At 29.9% G+C, this 18,448-nt stretch overlaps 1 protein-coding gene and 1 long non-coding RNA gene across 4 annotated transcripts; both read left to right on the forward strand.

The window, feature by feature from the left end:
• The first annotated feature begins 5,692 nt into the window (after positions 1-5,692).
• Positions 5,693-9,170, forward strand: LOC112789406 (E3 ubiquitin-protein ligase UPL3). 3 transcript variants are annotated; one of them, XM_025831274.3, is made up of 6 exons: positions 5,693-6,344; positions 6,740-6,992; positions 7,255-7,578; positions 8,164-8,268; positions 8,594-8,716; positions 8,810-9,170. In XM_025831274.3, exons 3-6 carry the CDS (start codon positions 7,549-7,551, stop codon positions 8,852-8,854), a joined length of 303 nt encoding a protein of 100 aa, XP_025687059.1. In that variant the 5' UTR covers positions 5,693-6,344; positions 6,740-6,992; positions 7,255-7,548; the 3' UTR covers positions 8,855-9,170. The 3 variants fall into 3 exon arrangements, with proteins under 3 accessions (XP_025687059.1, XP_025687060.1, XP_025687061.1); XM_025831275.3 differs by having other exon boundaries at positions 7,309-7,578; XM_025831276.3 differs by having other exon boundaries at positions 5,750-6,344; positions 7,342-7,578.
• A 2,682-nt stretch (positions 9,171-11,852) lies between these two features.
• On the forward strand, positions 11,853-13,052 carry LOC140183713 (uncharacterized). Its single transcript, XR_011879522.1, has 2 exons — positions 11,853-12,062; positions 12,177-13,052. It is a non-coding gene; the product is annotated as an uncharacterized lncRNA (long non-coding RNA).
• The last annotated feature ends 5,396 nt before the right edge of the window (positions 13,053-18,448 follow it).

The raw sequence follows: 18,448 nt of genomic DNA on the forward strand, positions 1-18,448 counted from the left end.
GACTAAGGTTTGGTTTAGTAAAATTTTTATTTTTTAAAAATAATTTATAAAAATTGGGTTTTAAAATATAAAATTTTAAAATTTGTATCATATAGGAGTGTACATGGTTTAGTCTGGTTCAAAGGTTTGGTCTGGATTCGAACAGTTTGGAGTTAATTTGATGTGATTTTATCGGGTCTAGAGTCAGATAAGGACCTCAAAAATAGATCCGATAATTTTTTAGAATCAAGTCTAGATCAAAGCGAACTCGTCTTCATTCAACCTATGTCCTAAGGGGACTAAAAAAATATATATGTTTTAAATTAATTTTAACATTATGTTATATTGACTATAAGCTTATTATTTTGTTTTTAATCACACTTACTGAATTAAAAAATATATCAAAGAAGTATGAAATTAGAATTTATGTATAAATTTAACTTCAAATATAGATATTAACTTCTTATATTTTTTTTGTTCTTTATAAATAAGTATATCATAATTTTTTGACATAAAGTTTATTAAGATTCGAACAACATTGTTTTAGACCCGATTTTAGTGTGACACAAAAGTATTTCACCGAGTTTAGGATTGGATAAGAATCTCAAAAGTAGACTCAGTCATTATTTAGAATTAGATCTGAATCAAAACGAACCCGACTTCACCCGACCCATGCACACTTCAATAACATAATATTTGGATAGTTTGGTATATGAAATTAAAAATAAGTACAAACAACAATAAATGTGTTTAGTGAAATAATTTTTAAAATTTAACTAAAAAGATCATAATAGACGTAATTATAAAAATAAATTTAGATATTTATTAATATACGAATTAATCTCGATAAACACAAACTAATTTTAAAAGTTTTTGTTAGATACTTTTAAAATACCTCTTATTTTTAAAATTGTAAATATTACTTTTTTAATTTACTAAATACAAAACAAGAATTTTGTATTTTTTATTGATAACGTAAAAATTATCCAAAAAACCGATCTAAATAAACATTTGCATAAAATGTTTTATATAATGTATCAAAATCAAACTCTAAAAAAAAATATCAAAATAACCATTTTAAATTAATTTCTCATTTAATTCTCTGCGAATTTAACCAATAAACTATATTCTCCGCGATAATCAAATGAATAAACCTCAGCTTATTTATGTTATTAGAAACATTCGTTTTTATCTAAATTAATCTCATACCACATAGAATCTTACTTATTCAATCTGTGCGCCTGGGGACGAAAACCATTACAATTTATTTTTCTAATTAAAGTATTAAACACTCTACTATTAAATACTAGCTGCCAATGCTTAACAACCTAACACGTGTCTATCTAGTATCTACACATGTGGATAAAACTTAATTCTACAATCTACACCATCGTAAATGCTTTGAAAAAGAGGTCTAGACAAATAAAGAAACTAATGATAGGGTCTTGTGTCCTAACCACACTATTCATACTCTATTTAAGTGCATTAGGCATTTTCTGGTTACTTTCATTATGAGAAGGAGTGAAAGATATTATTATTATTATTATTATTATTATTATTATTATTATTATTATTATTATTATTATTATTATTATTATTATTATTATTATTATTATTCACTACAACAATATAGATTATTTTTTAGAATTATATATATAAAAAAGAATTAAAATTTATCAAAAAAATAAATTTTGACATTATTTTAACTATAAAAATATGTTAATAAAAATTTTGTCAAAAATAATATTTTTAACATATAAGTAATTGTGAAAAAAGTTTAAATCTTATTTTAATAAATATTAGCTGTAAAACATAATTTGTTAAAAAAAATTTGAGAATATATTTTATGTGATACTTATTAACCGTCAAAAATACTATTTATTATGATACTTATTGACCATAAAATATTTTCAACAAAAATTTTTAACAAAAAATGAGATGAGATCTTAAAACTGAAGAATAAATTGAGATTTTGAAGATAAAGAATGAGTAGTATGATCCCAAACTAAGAGCAGTGTGATGTCAAAATTAACAGAGTCCAGAGAAGAAGAGAAATAGTGGAGTAAATTGAAAACAAATGAGTGTTAAAATTGAGAAATAATTTTTTACGGTTAAATTATTCATCAAGAAAACATAATAAATTTGACATTTGTGATATTTGTCAAAAATATATATTAATTTTGACATTTAATTATAATGTTAAAAAATAAAATGTTAAAATAGCTTTCTTTTGTTATAGTGATTATTGCTAATTAAGAAATATGGTTTAACTAATATATATGCATGTTACCGATTAATTTTTTTTCATAGAAAACATACAAAGTTTAAGTTTTTAATATATTTATTAAAATAAAAAATTAAAATTTGTGTACTAATAATAATTTTAACATTTACCTTTACAAAACATGTTAATTAAACCCTAAAAAATATCTACTAATACTTATTTTACATGAAAAATTGTGTTAATTTGTCTATTAGTTATTATTAAAATAGACTTAATAAAGTTCAAATTTCATTCAGTAATAAATAAAGAATAAGTTAATACTATATCTTATCTTATATAGAATAAGTATAATTTGTTTATAGTGAATTCTTAATGCTAATACATTAGGAAAAATTTCAAATGATACAATAATAATACTAGTATTTTAATAACTTTAGTCGTTAATCTCAAAATATTATATATATAGAGGTCAACAATTAAAATTACTAAAATGCTAATATTTTTTAAATACTTACAACTCTTAGTTAACGTGAGCATCACAAGTTGGTGTTAATTGGGACTCATGATTGGCATGTTTTTTTTTCTTTTGTGTGTTCATAGAATTGGCATGTTTTTCCTATGCTGATATAATCCCCTTTTTGGGTAATGGTGATACATATCCAAATGGATGAGATTCTCGAATATAAAAAAGACCTGTTTTATTGGACTTAGGACATGTTATGATAAGTGGTCCTTTAAGGCTTTAACCCATTTGGTAACTTTCCATATTCGGTGGTAGGAAGCTGCATATGGACCATACCATTTTTGGTGCCTTTTGTGGCCGCTTGTGCCAATAATATTAGAATTAATGAAATAGTTTGTTAAACAAAATAAATATACCTAATATTTGATTGAATATTCTATTTTGTTTAACAGAATATTTCGTTAATTTTAACGTTTTTAATTATTACCATAGAAACTTATCAGTTATAAAATTTAATATGATATAAGAACCTAATTGAAAAGAAAAAAATATATAAAAATTTAATTAAAAACTCAGTAAAAATATAAAGATCGATAGAGTAATTAAAACATATTTTAATTATTTGGATACAATTAAATTTATACAATAGTATGAAACTTTAATAGATAAGTGTTTTAGGGGTTACTTAAAACGGGATTGCTTTTGGGCCTGAACGTGAAGTCTAAACTCTTTTGGGGGCAATGTCCGACTTTTTTGTTGCCAATGTGCTGCTGTTCGAGTTCCTCGTAAGGAGGTGAAGGTGGTACTTAAATTAGAAGGGTTTTAAGCATGTTTTTTAGTAGATTGATATATATGAGCGTATCAGTGTATTTATAATAGAATAGATAACTATATTTTAGAGTAGTTTCATTTTTATCGGTGGGTAGCTGTTCTTTTTTTTAAGGAAGTTGTTGAGATCTCTTTTCTAAATAAATAAGAAATATTTTAAGAGTTAGTTATTTGTTTAAATAAGTATGGTTGTATTATTGTCGCCACATCTAATCTCTATGAGATCAGATAGATGCAAGTAAAGTTAGATCTCTTAATTAGATTTTTATTTATTTTGGACCTAGCTATATTTTTGGCGGAATATAAAAAATAAGACCTAGAGATATTTAAAAAATGCAATTTAATTATTACAAAAAAGCACTCTTAAATGTGACTAAGCTAACAAAGATGAATGTTTGTAATTTTTTTATATTATGCAGATTGGGGATGCAGTGATTAATATGATGACACTGACAATAAAGAAATGGATTATATATTTTCTTGCTACCAATGCAAACATCTCCGACCAAGCAGCATATGACATTAAAAAATTTTGTGATTTCTCATCCTCAAAGACCACAAGTGAGTGTGATGATAATCTCACTGCTTATTTAAGAAACCTTCTGTAAGCTTTAAATTTCATTCCTGATTTTATTTTTTATGGCAATGTTAGAAAAATGATATTTAAAGTTATCTTATATAACATAATATTTATACTTATATAATTATTATATATAAAATTATATAATTATTTTAATAATAATTAATTAATATTAAATAAAATAATTTTAAATTATTTGAATTGATTTTTTATTATTTTTTAAATATTATTATTTTTTAATCTTTAATTATCTTTTTAAATAACTTTATTAAGAGTAATAATTATTAAGAGTACTTGTTTTGCATTGTACATTAAACTCACTCATATTTTTTTCTAATGTTGATAAAATATAAGTTGGTCTGATATACATACGATACAAATGATCAGTCATTTAAATATTTTTTTAATTAAGAAAATAAATATATAGTTAAGATGAATTAAGAAAACTTTGAATTAATGGCTTCTTTTACTTTGTGTTGTTTTGTGGATTGTGACTGATGCATGCAGTGAGAGTCATGTGCATGCATATATGAATAGGAAAGATGTTCCACGTCCAAAATAAAAAAAGGAAAGATGTTCAAAAAGCACACCATGTAAATGTCAATAATTCTTTCTTTATTGGGAACTATGCAGTTAGTGGTAGATATTCTCTTTGACAGTAAGGTCACGGTCTCTCCCAATTTTTTATAAAAAAGTTAGAAATTCTTTCTTTATAAAATAAAGTTAGTTCAATGGGTTAAATTCTTCCATCCTCAATTTAATAAAATTGTAATTAATTCTCACTCTCAATATTTGTTTAATCTTTTTTATAGAATTTTATTCTGATATATTATCAGTGTAAAACTATTTTAAATATTTATCTAATTATATAATGTCATTTTAAAAAAAATAATTATTTTTATATTAATCGCGTGAATAATAAAAAAATAATTACAATTACACGATTGTGTAAAACGTGCATCAAAATTATTTTTTTTTTTGTTATAAACTTATAACTGAAAATTGAAACGGATTTCTGACATATAAGGACAATAAAAGTTCAGTCTCATTATAATAGGCTTCTAACACACAAACATAATAAATTGATAATTAACAACTAATTGAGGCCTAGTTCACTACTAACAAACCTAAAAAATCAAATTGAAATTTAAAATCAACCTAAAAAAGAAAATGAGAGGCACACTACAAGAAAAAAGACTTGTTGATACATTTTTTTTGTCACTCTTTTAAAATGTGTCCAAAAATAGTCTATGGTCACGCTTTTACAAAAGTGACCACAAATTTGTGATTTGGCCACGCTATTTTGTTACGCTTTTTTGATAGAGAAAAATCAGTATGCTTTTACGAGGGTGGCTATTTATTTAAAATTTGGCCACCCATTTTAAAGCGTGATGATAGAGGAAAATCGACACGCTTTTACGAGAGTGGCCACTTATTAAAAATTTGGCTACCTTTTTTTTTGTTACGCTTGAAAAGTGTAGCCATAAAAAAAATCGACACGCTTAAAAAACGTGGCTATACCGTATTTATTTTGGCACCGTAAACAAACGTGCGTTAGAGTCCCCCCCCCCCCTCCCCCTCTAAAATTTAGTTTCCCACACTTAACCTTTTTTTTTCTAAGTTATCAAATTTAACCCTAAAAATGATAACAACAACACACTAACTTTACATTGTTACCAAATTCACTTTTAACCCTAAAATTCACTTTCAAACCCTAAAAGGCGTCGTCATCTTCATCCATCTTCATCGCTCAGCTTCATCTTCTCGAACCCCCAGCCTTCGTCGTTCATCTATCTTCATCGTTCAACTTCATCTTCTCGAACCCAGCCAGCTTCATCTTCTCGAACCATCTTCATCACTGCCTTTCATCGCACCCAGCCTTCATCGCCTTCATCGTCACCTTCATCGTTCATTACGGTGGTCTTCCTCGAGCTTGCCGTCGCCGTCACCGTCACCGTCAGTGGTCGTTCTCTTCCTCGACGCTGCTTTGAAAGGGTTTTGAGTGGCTTTTCCTTGAAAGGTTCAGAAAACCCTAACCTTCACCACGCTGCCATCTATCTCACTATCGCCACCCTTCGCGCTCAAGATCGCAACCAGGTTCGTTGTTAGCCAGCTCGCCATTCCTCTTGTTGTTTTGCTTGTCGTCCCTCTCGCCGTTCTGGTCGTCGTGCTGCTCGCCTCTCTCTCTCTCTCTCTCTCTCTCTCTCTCTCTCTCTCTCTCAGTTCTGCTCGCTTCTCTGTCACGGTTCTTCTCGCCGTGCTGCTTGAAGGTTAGTGCTCAGTTGTGCTTCATCTTTGTTTTTTTAAAATGCTCCATTTAGAAATCAATCAAGAAAATTGGATGATTAATTGAATGTTTTCTGCTGTTAACTTTTTATTGAATTGATTAGTGATTAGCTCTTGCTGTGCTGCTATTTTAATTTGTAAAATAGATGATTATTGAATGTTTTCTACTGTTTTATTGATTAGTGATGAGCTCTTGTTGTGCTGCTGTTTTAATTTGTTCTCTGCTCTCTCTTTAACTGAATGGTTCTATTGAATCCACCAGCTATTGTAGAGCTGCTAGGACATCTATTAAATATTTACATTCAATTAGTGTCATCTATTAAATTCAATATTGGAGTTATTATCTACGAGTTTGACCCTAGATCTCTTCCACCTGTAGCTCCGCTACCAACCCCATCAGACAACAGAGAACATTCTACTGTATTTGTTGTTGAAAGGGAACTAAAGCTATTAAATTTCCAGTTAAACAACTCAGCAAATCCATCTCTTCGAAATAATAGCTCCTTGTCAGAAACTGGAAGATCAAAGGGAGATTTTTTTGAATCATTGCCTGTGAAGCAGGGGAAGAAGCACATTAGTACACCTGTTCCACATGATTCATACTCTGTTCTTTCTGTGAGCAGTTCTGGGAAGTAAGTTCTTTCTTAAATTTTAATTTATTTCCATAATTCAATCAAATTAACTAATGTTTTTAATTCTTAAATGTAACAGATGGTTTCGTTTTTCTTTATAGAATATACAACACATAAAACTGTTACTATTGTGATTCAAAATTTATTTATAATGTTTTGTGGTTTATTTATATGCTTTTTATCTTAATATGGTTAAGCAAAAGCATTTTGTTTGTTAAATATCAGTACTGTGGTTGTTTTCTGAATGCACAAATATGTGAAGGTATGTTGCAATTGTTTGGCGAGATATTCCTTACTTCTCTGTATACATGGCTAGTGATTGGTCAATTGTTGACTCTGGAACTGCAAGGCTTCTTGCTTGGGATACATGCCGTGACAGATTTGCTATATTGGAATCAGCAATTCCCTAAGACTTCCTGTTCTTCCCAAGGGTAGTTCATCAAAAAGAGCAAGAGAGGCAACTGCAGCACAAGCAGCAGCTGCTATTGCTTCTGCAGCTTCCTCAGCTTCTGTTCAAGTCCGCATCTTATTAGATGATGGAACATCAAATATACTAATGAGATCTGTTGGTACACGAAGTGAACCGGTAGGTCCTTGTTTTGTCCTAAAACTTCCCTTATAAAGACTTTTCTTGTAATAATCTAGCCTTGGCTGATTATCGTGTTCCTGGTGGCTGTGCTGCTGCCTTCATGAATATTAAAATGTTTTAAAAGTTAAGTTCAATGATATATAGCATTAATCTCAACTTGCATTTATTTTCATTTTGCATTAATTGTATCTCAACTTCTTAGTACTTGTAAGTAAGTTGTCCAACCGCTTGTTTGCTCCTTCATTGTACAAACAAACCCCCTTTTCTGGTTTCAGTTACTTGAAGGAATTATGTCACCATTGTTGCTTGTTTTTGTTGTTCTTTATAATTTTTTTATTTTTAATCTAAAAGAAATATATGGCAGCTTTATAATTAAACAAGTTAGCAGTTTCCTCCATTTTCTTTCTTTCTTTCTTGATAATAATATAATTATCACTCACTTTATCTTATCTTTTCAGGCATTTATCTGTGGAGAGGCATCTTATCTTATCTCTTAGAAAATTATCTGATTCTTAGTAAAAGATTTTGGCTTCTGTTATACTGTATTTTTCAAATTGAGTTTAACCTTCTGCCAATTTTTAGGTTGACATTAATAATTTGGAGGAGTATATATCTTTAGTGGTTGATGCAACTGTCAAGACTGGGATCACACGTCAAATGGAAGCATTTAAAGCAGGATTCAACCAGGTTAGATACTGGTCTTCATTAATAGAAAGGAGTTTTAATTTTGATTAGATTATTGTTTGGTATTGATGCTATTTTCAATTACTTGAAATTATTGGAAAATTCTTTGTAATGTGGTGTCTGGGTTGACTGCCTGCCTGCCTGCCTGCCTGTCAAAATAGTAGCGGCTAGAAATTAACTGACTTTATTGTGATAAAAGTCTAGTGGATTCTTTGCTCTAATAACTCATTACATCTTTAGTTTAATGGGTGGCCTAAATATGCTAAGATGATCTTCTCTTTTAATAACTAAGTACATTTTTAACATATGATTACATGTCTGGGTGCAGCTTTTGTCAACTGCAGCCAATGCTTCGTCTAATGGGAATGGGCCTTCAGAATCAGCAGATAATGACTTGCCAAGTGTGATGACATGTGCTAATTACCTGAAGCTTCCTCCTTATTCTACCAAGGTATAATTCATCATATAGATTTGATGATTCATTATCATGCTCATTGAGGTTTCTTTTGGTACTAATTTACAATACCCCACATTTTCTTGGTAGGAAATTATGTCCAATAAGCTACTCTATGCAATCAATGACGGCTAGGAATCCTTTGATTTATCACGAGTCTCAGGAACTAAGCAAGCTGTCCCTGAATGTTAATATGATGAATCAGGGCTTTTGAGGTTGAATTAATTTTTGGTTGCATGTACTTCCCTTCTTCTCATCTCAAATAATGGAAGCTGAATCGGATTGGCACAATTTTCAAGGTGTAAAGGGATTAGCGGGGCTCATTTTAGCTATTAGTGTATGTTGTATTTTTCAACTAATAAAATTTTTTTTTTTTGACAAATGTGATAAAAGTTCATGTATGTTGGATGTGTTAATTTAAAATTATATAAAAAATTTTCCATTGTTGAAATTAGTCATTTAAATTATGATTCAAAATTATATATTAATTTTGCAATGTTTAATTAGGAAAATTCATAGACAAGTATAGTCATAAGTATTTTGATCTAAATAGTCAAATTTTTTGCTATTGGCACGCTTTTTAAGCATAGTCATATCTTCTTGTAATCATCAATAGCCACATTTATCAAGCGTAGCCATATTTTCTTCTATTGCCACGCTTAAAAAGCGTACCCATATCTTGCTCTATTGGTACGTTTTTGAAGTGTAGCCAAAACTACTCATTGGGCACACTTCCAAAAGTGTACCTATAGGTTAAGACTTATGGCCACGCTTTAAGCGTGACAAGAGATGAAAGCATGTCAACAAAAAAAGCGTGCCAATAGATCTTTAAAAGCGTGGCCATCGAGCAACCGGCACGCTGGCGGATGTGACCCTTTCAAAAGCGTGCCAATAACTCAAAAAGAGTGGAGAAAAGTTATTGGCACGCTTTTTTGCACTTTTGGTATGCTTTAAAAGTGTGGCAGAAAGCTTATTTTCTTGTAGTGGTACTAATGCAGCTCCCGTAAAGATAAAAAATTGAAATCTTATTGGGAGAAGACGGAAGGTCAGGGCAAAGCGAAATTAAGTATTTTTCATTCCTTTAGTTCAATGTTATTTTATATTTTATTAATTTTTTAACTTTTTATGTTAAATAAAAACATTAAGATATTATTGAAATATTTAGTTCTAATTTAATTATTAAATATTTTAAGTCACTCAAAATCTAAAGAATATCCACTATAATTAAATAGGCATGTGGTCACGTTTTTTACTAGCTACGCTTTAAAAGCGTGGCCAAAAATGGTCAATGGCCACACTTTTATGAGGGTGGCTTCGCGATTGATTAGAGATTCGGCCACATTTTTTTGCCACGTTTCAAAAGCATGACAAAAGGGATCAATAGCTACGCTTTTATGATGGTGGCAACTGATTAGAAATTTGGCCACGCTTTTGAGAGAAACAAGCACGCTTTTAAAGCGTGGTAATATGCTTTTGTTATAGTGACGTTTTAAAAACGTGGCCGTTTCCTATAACTCTTTTGGCGCGCTTCAAAAGCGTGGCGCCCAAAAAGGTTCCCATAAAAACAAACTTTCATTCATATATGAAAAAAAACTTTGGTTCTTTTATCAAATCCCTAACACTTCTAATAACCTAATAAAATAAACCCCTAACCCTTAATTATATGTATCCTTAATTGTACTTATCTCTTTTATGCTTGGTTATTAGTTTCTACGTTTATGCTTGCCTTCTCTAGCAATCCAAATTTTGCTGCTGACATTTTTGGTTGAATAAAATATGGCATTGTCTTCTATTCAACAACATTAACATTTCCATTCAGTTTAAATCTTGTTGGAAGTTTATTTACTGTAATAATGAAATTACAAGCTCCAATATTTTTTGGTTGGCCACTTAGATTTTGTGAATTTCGTTTAACACAGAGTTTTTGTCAATGATCAATGTAGCATTAATCACATTAGTAGATCAATGTAGTATTAATCTCATTAATCTTCAATGATTTTCCTATTTTTGATGTGGATTTGGTGTTTGCTTTGAATATTGCGTGAGATTTGGTGATGTGTAACGGTGATGAAAAGTTCTTCCATCTAATTTGTTTTTAATTTGCATATTCCATCTAATTTTAGGAGTTAAATACATATATGGCAGCTAAGTTTGAATATTCTTCGAGAGTGAAAAGTTCCATTCCTTAATTGAAGTATTTCTTTTTCTATTTTGTGGTTATTAGACACTAATATTTATGTCTTTTAGTTTCATTTAGATATATAGCTGGAGACCATAGAAAAATAAAGTAAAGACTATTTATTTACAACAAAGGTTGCAACGCTAATATGGATAAAATGAGGCAAAGACTATTTGCTGTAAAATCCGGATGTTGTTTAGTAATTAGATTAGTTTCTTTCTAATATAGAATTGTAATTTTTTAAATGTTTATTTTAGAAATTAAATTTATTTTTTCTTAAACGTTTTATTCATATTAAATTCTGTACATAATTCTTATAAATCAATGGAAGATTAATGTTTTAGTATTTTTTTTAAAAGTTAACTTATTAATATTTCTATTTTTTTCTTTTTTTTATTTGAAATGGATTAGGCTACGTTTTTAAAGCGTGACTGTATGTCCATTTTTTGCCACGCTTTCAAAGCGTAGTTATATATCCATTTTTAAGCGTGGCTAGAGTATTTATATGGCCACACTTTTAAGCGTGACAATTTGTAAAAGCGTGGTGATAGGTCACTAAAAATGTGGCAAAAATTAAAACGTGTAATAGGTCACCAAAAGTATGACAATAGAGCAATTGGCACCTTTGCAGATGTGACACTTTTAAAAGTGTATTGGTAGTTTAAAAAGCGTGACAAAAAACTATTGCCACACTTTTTTAGCTTTTCGCCACGCTTTAAAAACTAGATAATAGAGTTGTTTTCTTGTAGTGATTATTATAAAATGTTTTATAAGTTGTATTTGTATAATTATTTATTTTTTATCATGTTAATAACAAACTTGAAAAATAATTATATTTATAAATTTTATTTTAATATAAATACTATTATGTAATAGCAATACTTTTAGCCTCTAAGATTGCTTATATACATTTATGCATCCTGTAAGACATAAATGCTAAGACTAATTAATGAAATGAACAAGATTGCCTTCGAAGATTTATTTATTTATGCAGCAGAATTTAATTACCACAACTATGTTTAGTTTTTTGTACATGTGACTATTTTTTGGTGTGTACCAGGGTATCCATCAGGTCGGAAGCCCAATGACTAATCCCTCGGGTACTGCAGAGGCACACAAAGTGGGCGACCCTCCCAAGCAAGCAAACTCCATTCCCATCCTCCAGTGAGTATCGAAACTATTTGCTAGTATAGTTAACACGGGAACAACAGAATCATACAAGTTACACAGACTAGTTTTATCTATGTACAACTGAGTGAAATTCTTGGATTTCAACAGTCCTCATCGTCACGATCATCATCATCATCTTTGTCCCAATCCAATGAGAAAGCGGTGGCGGATTTCATCAACTCTGTTAGTCCAGTGAGATCCTCCAGGTACGTGGGATGATTAATTGCTTGGAGTATGAACTCCATTCCTTTGTTTCGATATTTCTATAAAACCTGATGAATGGTTTACATTTTTATAGAACAAAGGGATTGAGAAAATACATACACATTCATCTTAGAGATATCTAAAAAGATCATAAAAAAATTAGTTTACATTTCAGCTCCAATAGAGTTATGCTTATGCATGTATCAGAATAAATTACAAGGAAAAAAAAAATAAAGACTATAATATTGATGTTGCCCTTTTGTTAAAGGGAGTAAATTTTGTAAGGAAAAGCATGGTAGTTGGTAGAGAATCAAGAAAAGGGGAAGAACCAATGATGGGTAACGGAGAATCATCAACGCCGAGCTTGTTGAGCTTCAAGTATGAGAATCTGTGCCAGAAGCCTTCATCGACGGAACTTTGCATCGGAGCGAATTGAAGCAAAGCTCCTTCCTTTTTCGACATGGATCTGTTCAATTGTGGTTTGACTTTTGCTTCTTTCTAAACGGAATGCGAAGATGAAGATGATCTGGGTTGTGGTTGAGTTCCCATTCTTCATGGGGTTCTTCAGTCAACAACCTTTGTGTTCATCAATGGAGCTTGTTCATTCAGTGGTTTTTTCGGTTTGGATTCTTCTTCTTCAACTATCAAACGGGCCGAATTGGATCTGCTTGATATGGGCTTTAGTGCTTTTCTGGCCCGATTTAATAACTTGACCCATAATACAGTTCGGCTGGAATTAAAAACATTTTTTTAAACAAAAAAAAATTTTAACCTAACCTATATTGTGCATGCAGCAACTCATGACCCTTAAATAGAATTTAGATCTGTGACAGATTATCTTTGTTAAGTCAGATATTATGACAAAAAAAAAAAATTTAACCAACTTTGATTGGTTGAGTAGTTTTGTTAACTTATCTAATTAAATAAGTATTGAGAATTCAAATTTACCAACACACTATCTCCCTTAACCATTTTGTTTAGGTTCGATTCTTTCTAAAAAAAAAGGGGTGAATACGGATCGGATATGACCAAATTTTCGATCTGATCCGTACTAAAATCATCGGATCGGATTCAATATCCGCAGTTTTTTAACTTGGATATATCCGCAAAACACAAAAATATTTTTAAAAGCTTATTTTTATTAAAAAAATATTAATAAAATTTATTTTTCTATTCTTTTAAATATGTTTACTCTTAAAATAATATTAAACATATTTTTCTTAAATAATAAATTAAAATAATACCACCTATATGATAATTATTAGTCGAAATAAAATATAAATAGATATTTACTTATTTATTTCTTTATTTTGCAGATACATAGATATGTGGATACTTATATAAAATTCGTAATCCAATCCGATCCGATAGCCTTGCACATCAAATCCATATCCGCAATTTTTGGATCGAATAAAGATAAACACTGTAGATACGCGAATCGAATCCGATCCATATGAACACTATTAGAAAATAGGAATGAAATTTACTTGTTTAAAAGAGTCGCTCATTTTGTATTTCTATAGAATTCAAGAGATTAGTCATTAGACTTTTAATATGATAGATATTTTAGTACAAACTAAAAAAAATTAAATTTATATGTCACAATTAATTAATCAATTTTTAAACAAAACACCAGATGAATTAATTTTGACTTCGCAAGCTGAGAAATACCATTAAAAAAAATTTCCATAGATAAATTACTGTTGGGAATAAGTAGTATGAACACAATCCAATTAATCACGTGTCAAATAATTTGTTATTTTTATTATATTAAAATGTTAATATAATAACGTCCTTGATAAAATTTAGAGATTTATTATTGTGATAATGATCACAATATTGAGAGATAAATCTTTTATAATTTAATCTAAATTGTTCTTGGTCATAGGATTATTAAAAAGGACATTAATAATCTGGAAAGATCAATATATATATAATAGTCTTCATTGGATGAAGATTAATAGATCTCATTTATTAAATTATATATATAGATGGTGCATATAGGGATATGACCATTGAACTGACTCACTTTGAGAATTCCTAATGGTTACAATTACCGCATATTTGTCAATAGAATATTTTCAAGATGAACATAGTAATAGAGTTTCCTTTGACCTGCGATTGTCATAGTAATTAACAATATATTTATTATACTTTGATTCCGGACACCTAATACCCTAGGGTGCTAGTTGAATGGACATTGGGTATGATTTAAATACTTGTAGAATTAATGATTAGTCAATAAGGAATCCGTCAACTCTCGGTAAAGAGTTTGAGCTCTGTGATTATAATGAATGAGATGAATAAACCTTGGCCAAGGAGATTCAATGAATGAAGAAATGAGTTTCTTAGGTCATTCACAGTTTATTATAATAATGGTAACAAGTTAGAATTTGATAATTAAACCATACTCTAAGGGTTAACCAAGAGCTGGAAAGATGGAAGGAATTATACTTTGTTCTTCTGAGGTTCTTAGTATAAAATATATTACTTCATACTATCGGGTCGTTGAGGAGTGTTGCTAGACGCCAACCTTGATTAGTAAATTTAGTATGACTAATTTACTACTCGCTTAGTATTGAACCTATGAGGTCACACACTAACGAGTGTTCTAATCTTTGCTGTAGAATTATTTAAGTATTATTTTGATTTGATCAAATAAATAATTATATTAATTCAAATGGAATATTATTATATTCTTTACTAACACCAAGAATATAATAATAATATGATAATTGAGAATATTAAATGAGATTTGAGAATAATTAGTTATTCTATTTCTGAATTGGAATTATAAATTTGGATGAGATCCAAATCGATTATGTTTTAAATTGTTATGATATGATTCATAAAATTTGAATGATTCAAGATTTGAAATTTCAAGATATGATTTAAATTTGAATTGAGAATCAAATTTAAAATCAGTAACAAATCTCATACTATATATATGTACGTCAAGAGTACAAGAAAGTCACAGAGATAATAACAAGAATTTTATCCTTTTACCTCTACGCACATAAACGTATGTGAGGCTAATTCTTGAAAAATAATTTTATGGCGTGCAAAGAGTTGTAAGAGGTTTCTCAATTTAGATCAGATCCATTGGTCAAAGAGTTGACAGCAAAAGTTGGTCTCGGTGTGGATACGCATAGTGCCTTCGTACCATCGAAGGAGAAAAAATTTTTTACTAGCGTACTCAAGTATTTAGATCTAATCTATTATATATTTATTATTGGAATAAAATTTAAACACAAAATAGATCTTTAAGAATTACTTTCTTTTCTTTCACTGCGTATTATAAATACATAGTAATCCTTCAATTACGAAAGGAGTTTATAACAGCTCAGGTAGCACTCGTCAATTATAGGAGTTTCTACTTTAAATTTTATATATGATCCATCAAGATTTATTAGTTACTTCGTTCCATTGAGTAACTTAGGCAAAAATGAAAAATCATATATAAATTTTGAAGTATCCAAAGGATGTTATCCTTGGTTGACATAGCACCCTATACCTAACGAATTGGATTCCTTGTCGTTGTCCCTCTTTATTTAATATTATTTATTTATTTACTATATACTTATTTAGATGCATCTATTCGATATTTTAATTTTTTTTAGATTAATAATTTTATGATAATTAGCCTCCAACTCGAAGTGAAAAATAACACAATTTTAAGAATTTGTGACATAAATAATTTGTTTACATAACAATAACTTTAAACAATTAATTAAAAATAAAATATATTTTTTATTTTTAAAATTTATTAAAAAATTTAAAAATATCTATAAATTTTATTTTATTTTAATTTTATTAAAAAAAATGTTGATTTACATCACATATATTCTTAGTAGCTATGTTTTGGCAAGGTTACTCTTCCATGCTATAGATGAGTTTCATATTGTCCTTTGGAAATTCTAGCAGCTTTTGACTCAAAAGTGAAGTATCTCTGTATATTCGGATTTAGGTATGGTACTTGCAAAAAAGATTCTGACATTTAAGTAAGTGAAAAATCTTTAAGAAAGCGAGTATAATATCGGCTATTGTATTGTTGATCTTCTGCCTTCTTACTAGGGGTGGCAGTGGGGCGAGTAGGGGCGGATTTTTGCCCTACCCGACCCCGCCCCGCCGTCCTTGCACTCCACTACTACCCGCCCCACCCCTACCCGCGGGTAGTAGGCTGCCCTACCCTAACCCGCCCCCACGGGTACCCGCCCCGCCCCTACCCGCTCCTATAAAAATTTAAAATTCATAACTAAATTAAAATACAAACATAAGATTCATACAATGTCAAATAACTTGAAATTAAAAAAAGATTAATGTTTAATCACTACAAATTTAACAGCATAATAAAAAAATTGCATCAAGAGAGTCTTCAATCATTATTCTTGTTCTTCCACTATTTAACAAACCTACATTGAAAACACAGCATAAAAACTAGTTAAGTTAAGCATTATGATCAGTAAACACAAAGTTTTATCAAATAACTTGGCACCATTTTTGAAAAAAAAGGTGAAATAATTTTTCAGAAGTAACAGCAATACCATTGAGAAGAAAGCAACACCAAATTAAAATTCCAAAGCAAAGATAAACAAAAATAGAAGCAGCTAACACTTATTTTAGAATTGAACAATTTGCAGAAGTATAGTTTCCATGGTCAACAAATAAAATAACTCTAATGATGATGCAATTAAAAATTACTATATAACTATGTAGAAATAGTTACTCTAACTCTTACTTTGTAAAATAATAAATAAAAAAACCAATCTTAGTAATGCCTCGTGCTAAGAAAGAAGAATATATAAAAATTGAGTCCTATTAACCAATCTCACCACTCTTTACCTGTTAACCACAACTAATCAAGTGTTATCCCAGCAAAAATTTTTCAATTATATCAAAAGACCAAGTGCAAACTCTACAAGCCTGGTTCCAAGTTCCAAGATCCTAGTCAATCTTTTTAAAAGTAAAGCCAAAAATAAATTAGCATCAATGCATCATATATCACACTGTAGTCTCTTCTCTAAATACTTAAACCAGCTTGACAAAAACTAACTTTTTAAAAAATTTAAGTTTATTCAATGTTAATTATAATAAAATTCATTGTATAAAATAAGAGTAACAAATTTACAGTCAACGGGTTAATAATTTAATAAGCAAATTTGATACAACAATGCTAAATGTAAGCTGTAACATCATCAAGTGAATCACTCATTACCTAAATAAGTTTCATGTGTATACATAGCAAGCATGATGACTTGATGGTGTTAGATTGAAATCAATTATAACTAATCAAGCACAAATCACAATATTGACTGACTCTGAATCAGCTCCAAAAGAATACATGGCATTATGGATAATCAGCCTTCAATTTTATAACTACCACAAGTGTCTTGATTGCTAGAAAATATTAATCAGGAAAGCCATAAACAATGCTTAAACAAAAAAGCCATATGATATATATTTAACATAAAAAATGAGAAGTAAGAGATAATTTCAGTTTTCAAACATACTTTGATTTAAAAAAATAAAGATACATAAGGCCAACACACATAAATTAGGCCGATTCTTACTAGTAAGTAAGAAAACTTACAGTTATTACTCAAACAAATTGCAAAGCTCATGCTTTAAAGAAGTACATAAATCAACTCAGATTAGCAAATGTTAATTTCTTTAAAAAGGAGAGGACCTTGGCAGGGCCAACAAGTTCCTGAGGGCTGAGGATATCATTCTTTATATCGTCATTTAGGGATTTTTCAAGATCAATAATTATTGTACTTAAAGAAGTCCTCCGTCATTCATCAACAATTTACATAATATTAATGAAAAGGCAAGTTTAACTGTTCTAACATAAAAAAATTAAATATAAAATCTACTCACAAAAAACAAATATGGAGAAGGCAAGAAGCAAAGAGCAAGCCAGTAAGCTGTAAGTAGTGAGTAAAGGAGGAGCGATTGCTGCTTACCAGTGAGACGACGACAGAGGAAGGAAGGACCGGAGACTGCAAATCAAAGAGACGAACGGCGAGGAGAGTGACGGCAACGAGAGAAGTGCGAGCGAAGTGAGTACGGTGAGAGAGAGCGGCGAGGTGAGCGACTGCGCGACGACGGCGGTGAGCGACTGAGCAAAGCAAGAAACAGCGGTGGTGAGCCACGGAGGCGGTGAGCAAGGTTGTTGC

The sequence above is a fragment of the Arachis hypogaea genome, chromosome 3, assembly GCF_003086295.3.
Source record: "Arachis hypogaea cultivar Tifrunner chromosome 3, arahy.Tifrunner.gnm2.J5K5, whole genome shotgun sequence".
Taxonomy (NCBI): domain Eukaryota; kingdom Viridiplantae; phylum Streptophyta; class Magnoliopsida; order Fabales; family Fabaceae; genus Arachis; species Arachis hypogaea.

Coding starts and splice junctions, on each gene's coding strand:
- LOC112789406 (XM_025831274.3), top strand. CDS start 7,549: ATGAGATCTGTTGGTACACGAAGTGAACCG. Junction 7,579..8,163: donor TTGGTACACGAAGTGAACCG/GTAGGTCCTTGT, acceptor GCCAATTTTTAG/GTTGACATTAATAATTTGGA. Junction 8,717..8,809: donor TTCCTCCTTATTCTACCAAG/GTATAATTCATC, acceptor TTTTCTTGGTAG/GAAATTATGTCCAATAAGCT.